This window comes from Thermobia domestica, chromosome 13, assembly GCF_964235325.1.
Source record: "Thermobia domestica chromosome 13, izTheDome1.hap1.1, whole genome shotgun sequence".
NCBI lineage: Eukaryota > Metazoa > Arthropoda > Insecta > Zygentoma > Lepismatidae > Thermobia > Thermobia domestica.
In genome coordinates, this window is record NC_137466.1 from 676,975 (window position 1) to 689,212 (window position 12,238).

Genomic DNA, 12,238 nt, shown 5'->3' on the forward strand with positions numbered 1-12,238 from the left:
AAATTGAATAACTATGTGTAATAATAAATGCGTTTTTCTTTGCTTTTCCTATTGATTGGTTCTCCTTGATACCGAAAATGATTTTATATTTGGACTGAAGAGGAAAATTTGAGAGCCAGAGCTAATTATGTGAATTATGATTTTCCGGTCTTTTTTAATTTTAACGTATGTGTACTCGTGAGTGTGGTTTCTTGTTTTGTTGGTTTCTGATAAGTAAAGCAATGTGAAAAGCTGGATACTAGGCATGCGAGGTTAATAATGTCTGATATTGACTATATGTGAAGTCAACAAGAAATGGAATAATAGAATGCCTCTAGTTTATGTTTCTATTAGAGCATGATTAAAAATTGCAATATTTAAATTTTAAATTAAATTGAATAAATGTGTAATAATAAATGCGTTTTTCTTTGTTTTTCCTATTGATTGATTCTCCTTGATACCGAAAATGATTTTATATTTGGACTGAAGAGGAAAATTTGAGAGCCAGAGCCAGTGGCGTATTTACGAATTTGTTTCGGGGAGGGCTTTGCTAAATATCGGGGGAGCTTTGCCTGAAAATGTGAAAATTCTGCAAGACATTTCATATACTTTACTATAGTAAGTAAGATTTCGGGCTGGGTCTTAAGCCCGGAAGCCCCCCCCCCCCTAAATACGCCACTTGTCAGAGCTAATTATGTGAGTTATGATTTTCCGGTCTTTTTTTTTCATTTTAACGTATGCAGACTCGTGAGTGTGGTTTCCTGTTTTGTTGGTTTCTGATAAGTAAAGCAATGTGAAAAGCCGGATACTATGCATGCGAGCTTAATAATGTCTGATATTGACTATATGTGAAGTCAACAAGAAATGGAATAACAGAAAGCCTGTAGTTTATGGTTTTATTAGAGCATGACTAAAAATTGGAATATTTAAATTTTAAATTAAATTCAAAAAATATGTGTAATAATAAATGTGTTTTCCCTTGCTTTACCGCTTGATTGATTCTACTTGATACCGAAAATGATTTTATATTTGGACTGAAGAACAAAATTTGAGTGCCAGAGCTAATTATGTGAAGTATGATTTTCCGGTCGTTTTTAATTTTAACGTATGCGGACTGCTGAGAGTGGTTTCCTGTTTTGTTGCCTTCTGATAACTACAGGAAAGTGAAAAGCTGGATACTTGGCATGCGAGGTTAATAATGTCTGATATTGACTACAGGTGAAGTCAAAAAGAAATGGAATAATAGAAAGTCTGAAGTTTATGTTTTTACTAGTGCATGATTAAAAATTGGAATATTTAAATTTTAAATTAAAATGAATAAATATGTGTAATAAAAAAAGTATTTTTCCTTTCTTTTCCGCTTGACTGATTCCCCTTGATACCGAAAATGATTTTATATTTGGACTGAAGAGGAAAATTTGAGAGCCAGAGCTAATTATGTGAGTTATGATTTTCCGGTCTTTTTTATTTTAACGTATGTGGACTCGTGAGTGTGGTTTCCTGTTTTGTTAATTTCTGATAAGTAAAGCAATGTGAAAAGCTAGATACTAGGCATGCAAGGTTAATAATGTCTGATATTGACTATATGTGAAGTCAACAAGAAATGGAATAATAGAAAGCCTGTAGTTTATGTTTCTATTAGAACATGATTAAAAATTGGAATATTTACATTTTAAATTAAATTGAATAAATATGTGTAATAATAAATGCGTTTTTCTTTGCTTTTCCTATTGATTGATTCTCCTTGATACCGAAAATGATTTTATATTTGGACTGAAGAGGAAAATTTAAGAGCCAGAGCTAATTATGTTAGTTATGATTTTCCGGTCGTTGTTCATTTTAACGTATGCGGACTGCTGAGTGTGGTTTCCTGTTTTGTTGGCTTCTGACAAGTAAAGCAATGTGAAAAGCTGGATACTAGGCATGCGTGGCTAATAATGTCTGATATTGACTATATGTGAAGTCTACAAGAAATGAAATAACAGAAAGATTAATATTTTGCATCTATTAGACGTTTTTTTTGATAATATAGAAAATGATTAAAACATAAATTAGTTATTTAGAATTGGTATTGAGTCCTTAAAATTGTTGGAGTATGTAGTTTTTATTGTATAGTGTGTTTGCTATCATCAGGATTGGTAACAAACTTATTGAAATAAGTATTAAACATTTTTACGAATGGGATGTTTGAGATTTGAGTATTTAGTTTTTGATCACTGCCACCGTGCTTTTGTTTTCAAAAAATGTTTGTAACTACCCTCCGGTCAAAATTCAGTTAAGCAAACATGTCAGGTAGGAAATCAGAGACTTTCTCATTTTATTTTAAGTTCATTGCAGTTCTACTACTCCCGAGGTAGTATGGAGTTTGCATTACAACATAACCGCGGCCAACCCATATATCTGACATAATTCCAACTCTATGTATTCCAAATCGATAAGGATATATATGATTCATAAAAGTGTATACGGTAGCTGCAAATTAATTCATTTTTTACATTGGGGCTACAACTAGTTCAAATCCAATACCTTTGTAGCATAACCTCGATACTTTTTAATATCCAGACCTGGTAACAGCGTGTGTTTATTGTTTCTATGTTGTAAGCGGTGCTGTATGTGGAGGCGGGTGGACTTTTGCTGAGAGGTACTCTTGTTTTACTGTGCGGAACGGATCCTTAGGTTGTAAAATGTACAGAAAAAATTGCGTAAGTCTTTAATTTGCCCATATTATATCGAGAACAAAACCCCAGTGGTAATATTCCCGGTGGGAAGGAATTTAAAAAATGGGAATATTCCCGTTTTTTTCCTGGCCTATAAATTCCCGGGAAGGAATTTATTTCCATTTCTTTACTTTATCTTCCAAATTATAAGAACTATATGACTAATTACTTTATTTTAATATATTATGATTTACTTCTAGGTTTTAAAGAATTTGGAGGTTAAAAAATTTAAAATTCTTTGACAGTACTTTATATAACTAATAATATGATTTTTTAAGTTCCATTTCCATTTGCACTAAAAAGTAAGGTGATTGTTTAGAATTGGAGGGCCAAAACTAGCAAAAAATAGAATGATTTACGTAAGAAATGAGTTGATAATGATGTTCAAGTAGTCAAGAAAGTATAGAACACATTTTTTTCTTTTAGGGCAGTAGGGGATTTATACAAAACGGAAAGGTAAGTGAAAGTGATTTATGTGAGAAAAGAAAGTGAATTGTTGGTAACGAAGATAGAAATAGTGATGGGCAGTGGGAGTATTCCCGGTGGGAAGGAATTTAAAAATGGGAATATTCCCGGGTTTTTTCCCTGGCCTATAAATTCCCGGGAAGGAATTTATTTTCATTTCTTTACTTTATCCTCCGAATTATAAGAACCATATGACCAATTACTTTAATATATTATGATTTGCTTCTAGGTCTTAAAGAATTTGGAGGTTAAAAAATTTTAAATTATTGGACGGTACTTTATATAACTAAAAATTTGATTCTTTAAGTTCCGTTTCCGTTTGCACTAAAAAGTAGGGCAATTGTTTGATATTGAAGGCCAAAACTAGCAAAAAGTAGGATGATTTACGGAAGAAATGAGTTGATAGTGATGTTCAAGTAGTCAAGGAAGTATCAACCATATTTTTTTAAGGCAGTAAGGGATTTATATAAAACGGAAAGGTTAGTGGAAGTGATTCATTTGAGAAAAGAAAGTCAATTTTTGGCAACGAATATAGAAAACAACGTGCCATGCGGGGCTCTTACCCGTCTTCATTCGCTAACGCTCGCTCCGCAACGCTGTCTGAATTTAATATCGGTAACGTAATTTAACGTATGAAAACATTAAAAAAACGCATCGGAATAGAATATCGCAAAACAGTAGGTGCAAAAGCTGGCCCACAATGCTAAAGAACAGCCAAAATTAGCAAAATACTAATTTGCAAATGATGAAATGGAACCATTTTTTAAGTAATTTAGAATTATGTAGAAATAGAGATGAAGTACTATTAATAAACCCTGAACCACCGTTAGTAATAGACGTCGGTCTGTCTCCTCTCTCTGACTCGAATTTCTGAAGAGGTACTCGGACTTCTTTTACATGTGAATTAACGCATGGAATTTCAAGAAACAGGTAGAATGAAAGGTCGTGTATGGCAAGTTACGTGCTAAAATATAAAGATAAGTAAGGGCCATATGCATAGTCGACCACGTAGGGGTCCCCTAGACGAACCGTACCTGTGGGCTTCCTCAACCTTCCCCTTGACTGTGCAATGCATAAAGCTTCCAAAGTGATCCCTCAGGTACGGTTAACACTGAGGGCTGATTGGTCTAGCCACACCTCGAGCGAGGCTAAAATATCCTCAAAAAAAAGTTTAAGGTAAAACCTCGAAACTCAATTCTACTATAATAAGACATTAACATGGAAGCAGCAACTGCATAGATACAATGTATGCTATATCAAAAAATGAAATAAATGTTCTGAACATTGTTCTTGCAAAGGCGGGAAAATAACGGCGTAGATTAGGAATAGCGTACAGTTCTTTTTTAATTTTCAGATAAAGTCTGTTAACTCTCAAAAAGATATGAAAAGGATATAGAAAAGTGGAAAAATAACGGTGTAGATTACGAATACAGTTCTTTTTCTAATTTTTAGGTAAAGTCTATTAACTCGCAAAAAGAAATAAGGAGGATATGTAGCTAGAAAACGTGTGAGACTGTAGCTTTACAATAGAGATCCCACTAGAAATAAATTACATGTACACTGTACTTCTTTTTTCTTTGGACAAAATCAGCCCATAGTATTTTTGAGAATATTTTGTAAACAAATTTGCCAGTAAAAGATAACTTTAGGAGGGTATAAAAGTTATGCCTATAAATACAGTATTTTGGGAAGGGGGGGGGGGAATTTCATGCAAATAGCGTAAAACTTCTTATCTACTTATTCCTAGAGTGTTATCATCCAATTGCGTACAATTGTATAAGACACATACATACATATAGTGAAAGCCACACGTCTCAAAACCACGCACCAAACTATGCAAGCTGCTTATTACAAGCAATTTTTTGCATCTATTACGGTTCATGCCAAGGTGAGACTGGAGGGCTATAGTCGAGGTATGTGCGTAGGGAACGGGCGAGTTTGCGATGGTGGTTATACGTGTAAGCGAATGAGGGGTTCACTCGAGCAACCACTTCTACGAAATAGAAAATTTATAGGTAAAATACGATGTGAAGCCCTACATTTTTCGTGAAGGAATGAGGGAGTAAATATAAGTAATTACCATCAATGGCAGCATATTAAAATGAATTTTAGTGATAATGATTGTATGTGTGTGCTCTTGCACTATCCTCGTATATACGTATACCCCATCGCTGACGCACCTGCTCCCTATGGACGCACCCGCTCACTATCACTCGGGGCCCCCTGATGCGCTCCTACCATAACTCGGTTAGGTAGCATTCGTGCTTTTAGCCACATAGCACAAATTGATTCGTATCTTGCGTACTGTAGTTTGTATGCCATACACTCACACTCTATTTATACTGAGCCCTCCTGAAGTCAATCTGCAAGTAGTAATGGAGCTCTTCGTATAGTCCATTCTTTGCTAAAAGAAATACAAAACTCTAACCTAACCTGAAAATGTAAGAAATGTGTCAAAATTTGGTAGAACTGTTTGCTCGAATAATGATCAGAGTAGTATATAAAAAAATATGCATCAATCTGTAGTTGGTGGTAACTAGAACCTAGTTTTGCATTATAATTGCATAATTATGAGCCAAACTTCTTAACAGTGTTTCCATAATCACAGGTACATATGAACCGATGCATACTTTGAGCAATTACAGCGCAAAACAGGAGGTCGATGATTTCCACTTGTCTTTGCTTATACACACACCACCATCGCCAATGTGCCTGCTTTCGCGGACAAAATCACGCGTTATCCCTCAAATTGTGCTCAGCTTGGAATCGGAATAAATGGAAACTTGTGTTGGCTTGTGTTGGGTATGGTTTTTCGCACTTATATATTTATAACATATAAGTTTGCAAGCATATTATAAACGTGTACGCAGCTGGTGGTCAGGTAAGAAACCAACAATGCAGAAGACGTTAGATCATAAGTGGAAAAAAGGGATGGTAGCGCTCCTCAACTTTACCTATGCTAACTGAGAAATATAGGCTAACACCAACAGGGAAAAGGATGTAAAAGACATTAGAATAACATTTTCACGATGAATTATGTGTAATTGTTCAATCAATTTTTCCCATCAGTGATGATTCCAATTTTTTTGTGTGTGTGTGTGTGGTGGCGATTTCAGTATAGGCCTACTGCTGTTCACATTGAGCACGAGATAGATTATGTGGTCCTGAGGGAATGTCACGGTTCTCGGGGAGAATCCCCCCCCCCCCGGCCGATCCTTGAAATCACCACTGGTCTCGTAAAATCAATTCTTAAGCTAATCTACAATCTAATCTAAAATCTACTACGGTACCAATATTGTAACAAGTATCTCGCTTATTTTATTTCAGGTAGAAGTTGTTAGTCTACCCTTTGATCTTGTATTCAATATTTGTACGAACGGAAGCAAAATATCCAGCAATCTTCTGTCAGAAATTGGTATATATTTTAAAATTGGTTCCCATCAATATATGTCATTTATTATAGCTTAATCAGCTCAACCAATTCGGTAAACTCGCTAGCATACTCAGATATTTTGTCAGCACGGAGCATATGCATTTTGTACAACAACAGAAACTGCTACGGGCTAGCAAAGGGTACGTTGAAGCACCCCTGACCATCCCCTTGACTTACGGTGAGGTTGCGGGCTTGTTTGACCCTGCGGGAGAACTCTGCAACGCAAATTATCACGTGCCCCGTACGTAGCCCCTAAGTAGCCCGCAGAATAACTATGCATACGGCCCTAAGTATCTTGCAAAGTTTGTGAACAAAAGTATGTATGCGGAAATGTTGATAAAATGGTGAGACATGTATCTTCTAGCATTTATCCAATCTAATTGGTTTATAACATTTATAAATTTAATGTGTTTATAGTATCAGTCATAGAGTCAAGTTCAGCAAACCCACTTACATATAAATTTAAACTGTTACTATATATTTTGTCGCACATATTTAAATGATAGAACATATTGTAAATAAATATACATTTATGCGTACTCTCTAAATATAATAAACTGTTAATAAAGTATCATAGTACCGTTCAGAATATACATTTTAAAGAATCCTCTGTGGACAACAGTAATAATATGCTGTGATATAAAAATTAATTCCACTTTGAAATCATAATATAGTAATAGAATGCAATTTTCTTTCTGATTGAACATAAATTCCCATTTTGGGAATATTCCCAAAAAATATATTCCCGGGAATTTATCCATCACTAGATAGAAAAAAATGTGCCATGCGGGGCTCTAACCCGCCTTCATTCGCTAACGCTCGCTCTGCAACGCTGTCTGAATTTAACGTTGGTAACGTAATTTAACGTATGAAACCATAAAACAAACGCATGGAAATTGAATATCGCAAAAAAGTAGGTGCTAATGCTAAAGAACAGCCAAAGTTAACAAAGTACTAATTTACAAATGATGAAATGGAACCATTTTGTAAAGTAATTTAGAATTATGTAGAAATAGAAATGAAGTACTATTAGTAATCCCTCTACCACTGTTAAAGAAAATAATAAGCAGACTGTCTCAGTGCAAATTTTGACTGTCATTTGTTAGTTCTCTTTATATATATATATATATATATATATATATATATATATATATATATATATATATATATGTATTGAGGGTGAAGGTGTCTACGAACCGCAATGTACTCTGGATACGTGAACTGGCGGTAGTGCTAGAACGAAGAAGTTGTCTCTGAAAAACTTATTTTAGTAATAGAAAAGGAGTGTTATGTCCAACATCATGTTACAAGTAATCTTCAAGTGCCTGCAAAATATATTTACATACAGTTCAGATATCGGTTTACTTTCAAATCCTACATTTGCTTTGTATAGAAAAGTGTGCTCTGCCAAAAGGTTATGGGCCCAGCAAAAATGCAGGAAGTTCGATTGTAAAAATACTCAAAGTGTGAACTGTGGTAACTAAAAAAAAAATATGTACCGGTAAGAAGTTTTTCCTACGTGTTTGTGACTAGATTGCTGTACGGGACAACGTGTTTCGTGGTGAACAGTAAGTGTCAAACAATTACACAAAGGTGGACTAGTGGATTGAATTGTCGAAAATGGCGGGACCGGAAATTAAAATTGAAAAGTTGGTTGGGCAATCCAACTGTTGTCAATGGGAGTCGCAGATGAAAATGCATTTTCAACAATATGAACTTATGTCAATAGTTGATTGTTCAAGGACATGGCCAGAAGTATCTGCGGAACAAAAGGCAGAGGGACTGCAGGCGCTACAAGTATGGAAACGGGACAATGCGAAAGCAGCGGCGTTAATTGCTAGTGCACTGAGTACACAGGTGGCGGATTTAGTGTTAATTTACACAAATGCCAAGGACATATGAGACAAACTTGTTAGTGTTGTATGAACAGTCAAACATACAAAGGATAAGTATGCTAATGACAGAGTTTTTTAATTTAAAACGCGATCCAGAAATGGATATGGCTGCTCACGTATCGAAAGCGGAGATATTGTATCGGACATGAACAGTGAATTACGACGAAGGGGATCGCACGACATACCGGTTGAACTGTTACATGGAAGAATACTTAATTCATTTGGTTCTGAGTATCGGGAGTTTAATAATGTCTGGGAATCAATGAGTGATAGTGAGCGGACTACGAAAAACTTAACCGAAAAGTTGTGTACCATAGAAAAACGTTTACAAACCGTATCGTTATCAGAAAATGCTGCATTTGTTGCTCAAAGATACGCGAAAGGAAAACGAAGCAAAAACCTTACCAGTCGTGTAAAAGAGAATGTGCATGAAAGTGCAAGGGAGAATGTGAATGAAAACAAAACGCGTAAGAAATGTTATTATTGTTCGTCGACAACCCATCTTCAGAAATTCTGTAAAAAGAAGAAGGCAGATAGGAAAAAGCGAACTGAAAGTGCAACTTCCTTGGGGGCCTTTTCCAGAGGTGATCAGAGTGGAGCAGCGTTATCTGCGACTAGTAGTGCAGTGCAAGAAGATTCATGGGTTTGTGATTCAGGAACAACAAATCATATGACTGCGAATAAACATTATTTTGCTTCGTATAAGAAGTTTGCTGTTCCAGTAAGTGTGACATTAGCAAACAAAGAAAAAGTGTTGGCGAACGAAACAGGTCAAGTAAACATTGAACGGTTCGTGAACGGTAAATGGATTCCAGGTTATCTACAAGATGTGTGGCACGTACCGGAAATAGAAAAGAATTTATTTTCTGTGCGCAGCACGTCAAAACAATATTAGTGCATCGATAGACAGTCACAAAGTTACATTATGTCGTGATAACGAGGTCATTGCGACAGGTGAGTGGAAACAAAACACGTATATCATGCATATTCGAGTGGTTATTCCGTGTGAACCGGCTGAAGTGAACATTGCAACAACCAAAGAAACGTTACCGTTGTGGCATGAGCGTCTTGGGCATCAAGATAAAAGACATGTTAAAAACATTCTTCAGCAGGCAAACATAGAAGTGAGTGATAAAGATACTCAAAGTTTCTGTGATGGTTGTGTGCTCGGAAAAGCACATAAGAAACCGTTGAGGGTAAGACATAACAGGCCACAAAGGGTGGGTGAATTAATAAATGCAGATGTAAATGGTCCAATGTAACGGACAGTGTACAAGGGTTTAAGTATTACGTGTGCTTCACGGAAGATTACAGTAAATATCGCAGAATATTTTTCATTAAACAAAAGAATGAAGTGGTGAGATGCCTGAAAATATTTCTAAATGAAGTATCGACGGCGGGGCATACTGTTAAACTGTTCCTAAGTGACGGTGGCAAAGAATTCGACTGTGAAGACGTAAAAGCTGTTCTAAGGGAGCGTGGAATAACACCAGTTTTGTCTGCACCGTATACACCAGAGCAAAATGGAGTTGCAGAACGTGAAAATCGAACCATTGTTGAGCTGGCGAGGTCAATGCTTTCAGTAAGTGGTTTACCTAGGTTCTTATGGCCTCAAGCGTGTGAAACGGCAGTGTATGTTTTAAATCACACAGGAAAGAACCCTCAAACAGGAAAGTCACCAAGTGAGTTGTGGAACGGCACCAAAGTGATGGTTTTTGACCATGTTAAAGTCTTTGGTTCGCAATGCTACGTGCATATTCCAAAGAAGTTTCGTAAAAAGTTCGACAACAAAAGTATTCATGGGTATATGGTTGGATAACTGAATGAGAAAGATGGATACAAAGTATACATCTTCAAAGAAACGTGTTGTGTTGTCACATGACGTGTACTTCAAGCCAGAAAATACTTGCACTGATTTCTTAGAAGTGGTTCCAGATCAGAAGGAACAATTGGTTGCAGAAGTTTGTACCCAAAAGGAAAAATCTATCCTGGATAATGATCCGATTCTGAAGGAAGAGATACCGTGTACTGACTCCAACTTTGAAAGCGAGGCAGAAAACGCGGAAGATCAACCCACCAAACAACTAAGAAGAGAAGTAAAGAAACCGGCCTGGATGACTTCTGGTGAGTTCGTTATGGGTTCAGCGTATATAGCAACAAGTGAAATAGGGGAACCAATATCACATAAAGAAGCCATGCAGTCAGCCAACAAGGAACAGTGGTCTCAGGCTATGAAAGAAGAAATGGAGGCATTAAATAAGAACGATACGTGGGACTTAGTGATGCTTCCAGATGGTGCTAAAGTGATAACAAACAGATGGGTATACAGAAGAAAACTGAACACTTATGGTTCTGTACAAAAGTACAAAGCGAGACTCGTAGCTAAAGGTTGCGCGCAAAAGGAAGGCATAGAGTATGAAGAGACATCTAGCCCTTTAGCAAGGTATGATACAATAAGAACTGTATTTGTAGTCGCAGCAACGGAAAGACTACATATTAAACAGATTGATGTGAAAACTGCATTTTTGAATGGGGTACTTCATGAAGAAGTGTACATGAAGCAACCGGAAGGATACGACGATAAAAGTAGTAGAGTGTGCAAGTTGAAGAAGAGCTTGTATGGCCCAAAGCAGGCACCAAGATGTTGGACCGAACGACTCGTAAAGTTTATGATAGAACAAGGAACGAAAGTGAGTGCTGCTGATCCTTGTTTGTTCGTTCGACAACGAAATGAAAAAAAGTTAATTGTCTTGGTGTATGTTGATGATGGATTAGTGGTAGGAAGTGATTCTAATGAAATCGACCATTTCTTAAAGCAGTTGAGTAATACATTTGAAATTACTACTGATGAACCTAATAGCTTCTTGGGTATGTAGATCCAGCGTAGTGAAAAGGAGATTTTTATAAGTCAGCGAGCATATACCAAAAACATTCTCAAAACATTTAACATGAGTGAAGGAAATTCAGTTGCAACACCATCCGATAGGAGTAGCGGCGGTAGTACAAAGCCGATAAAAGAAGGAACTCCATATCGTGAAGCTGTAGGATGCTTAATGTACTTGGCAGTGGCAACATGCCCTGACATTACTTTCGCAGTTTCTCAAGCAGCTCGAGCCGTTGAACAGCCAACAGAAGAGGATTGGATCAAGATTAAGAGAATCTTCAAGTACTTCAAAAGTACATTCGACTATGGCCTAGTGTATTCATCACACAACACCACGGGTTTAAAAACCTTCAGTGATGTGGATTATGCCGGAGACATCAAAACAAGAATGTCTACTTGTGGCGTAGTTACAGTGTTCGCAGGAAGTGCAGTAACGTGGTCAAGTCACCTTTAGAAATCAGTGGCTTTGTCAACAACGGAAGCTGAATTCATTGCGGCGAGTGAAGGTGCGAAGGAACTAATGTGCCTAAAGCGATTGTTCAGTATTTGGGCGTGAAATTTGGTGAGAAACCTGTATTATTAGTAGATAACGCTAGGGCTGTGAAATTCACAAAAAACCCAGAATTTCACAAAAGGTCAAAGCACATCGAAATAAGATACTACTTTGTACGGGAGTGAATAACAAAATTGATGTAAAGCATATTGTGGGTCAAAATCAGGTAGCTGATATATTTACCAAAGCATTTGAAAAGGTAAGGTTTCAAAGTTTGCGTAAAAATATGGGAGTTTCCTGCAGTAATATGGCAGGACAGTGTGTTTAGGAGGAAGTGTTAAAAAAAATAATAAGCAGACTGTCTCAGTGCGA

General features: G+C 36.6%; 3 protein-coding genes across 11 annotated transcripts in view; all 3 read left to right on the forward strand.

The window, feature by feature from the left end:
• The first annotated feature begins 2,404 nt into the window (after nucleotides 1-2,404).
• The window catches only part of LOC145667987 (uncharacterized), a 216,756-nt gene continuing 206,922 nt past the window's right edge, over nucleotides 2,405-12,238 (forward strand). For 2 of the 9 annotated variants that reach the window (XM_081735421.1, XM_081735418.1), the window contains exon 1: nucleotides 2,416-2,681. The gene's annotated coding sequence lies outside the window, so the exon portion shown is untranslated. Of the gene's footprint in view, nucleotides 2,682-3,004; nucleotides 3,153-12,238 lie in introns of those variants that run through there. The other 7 variants (XM_081735425.1, XM_081735424.1, XM_081735419.1 and 4 more) reach the window with 6 other exon arrangements.
• LOC145669081 (uncharacterized) lies at nucleotides 8,635-9,384 on the forward strand. Its single transcript, XM_081737435.1, has one exon. It carries the CDS (start codon nucleotides 8,635-8,637, stop codon nucleotides 9,382-9,384), a length of 750 nt encoding a protein of 249 aa, XP_081593561.1.
• On the forward strand, nucleotides 11,438-11,827 carry LOC145669084 (uncharacterized). Its single transcript, XM_081737436.1, has one exon. The coding sequence runs from the start codon at nucleotides 11,438-11,440 to the stop codon at nucleotides 11,825-11,827; it is 390 nt and encodes a 129-aa protein (XP_081593562.1).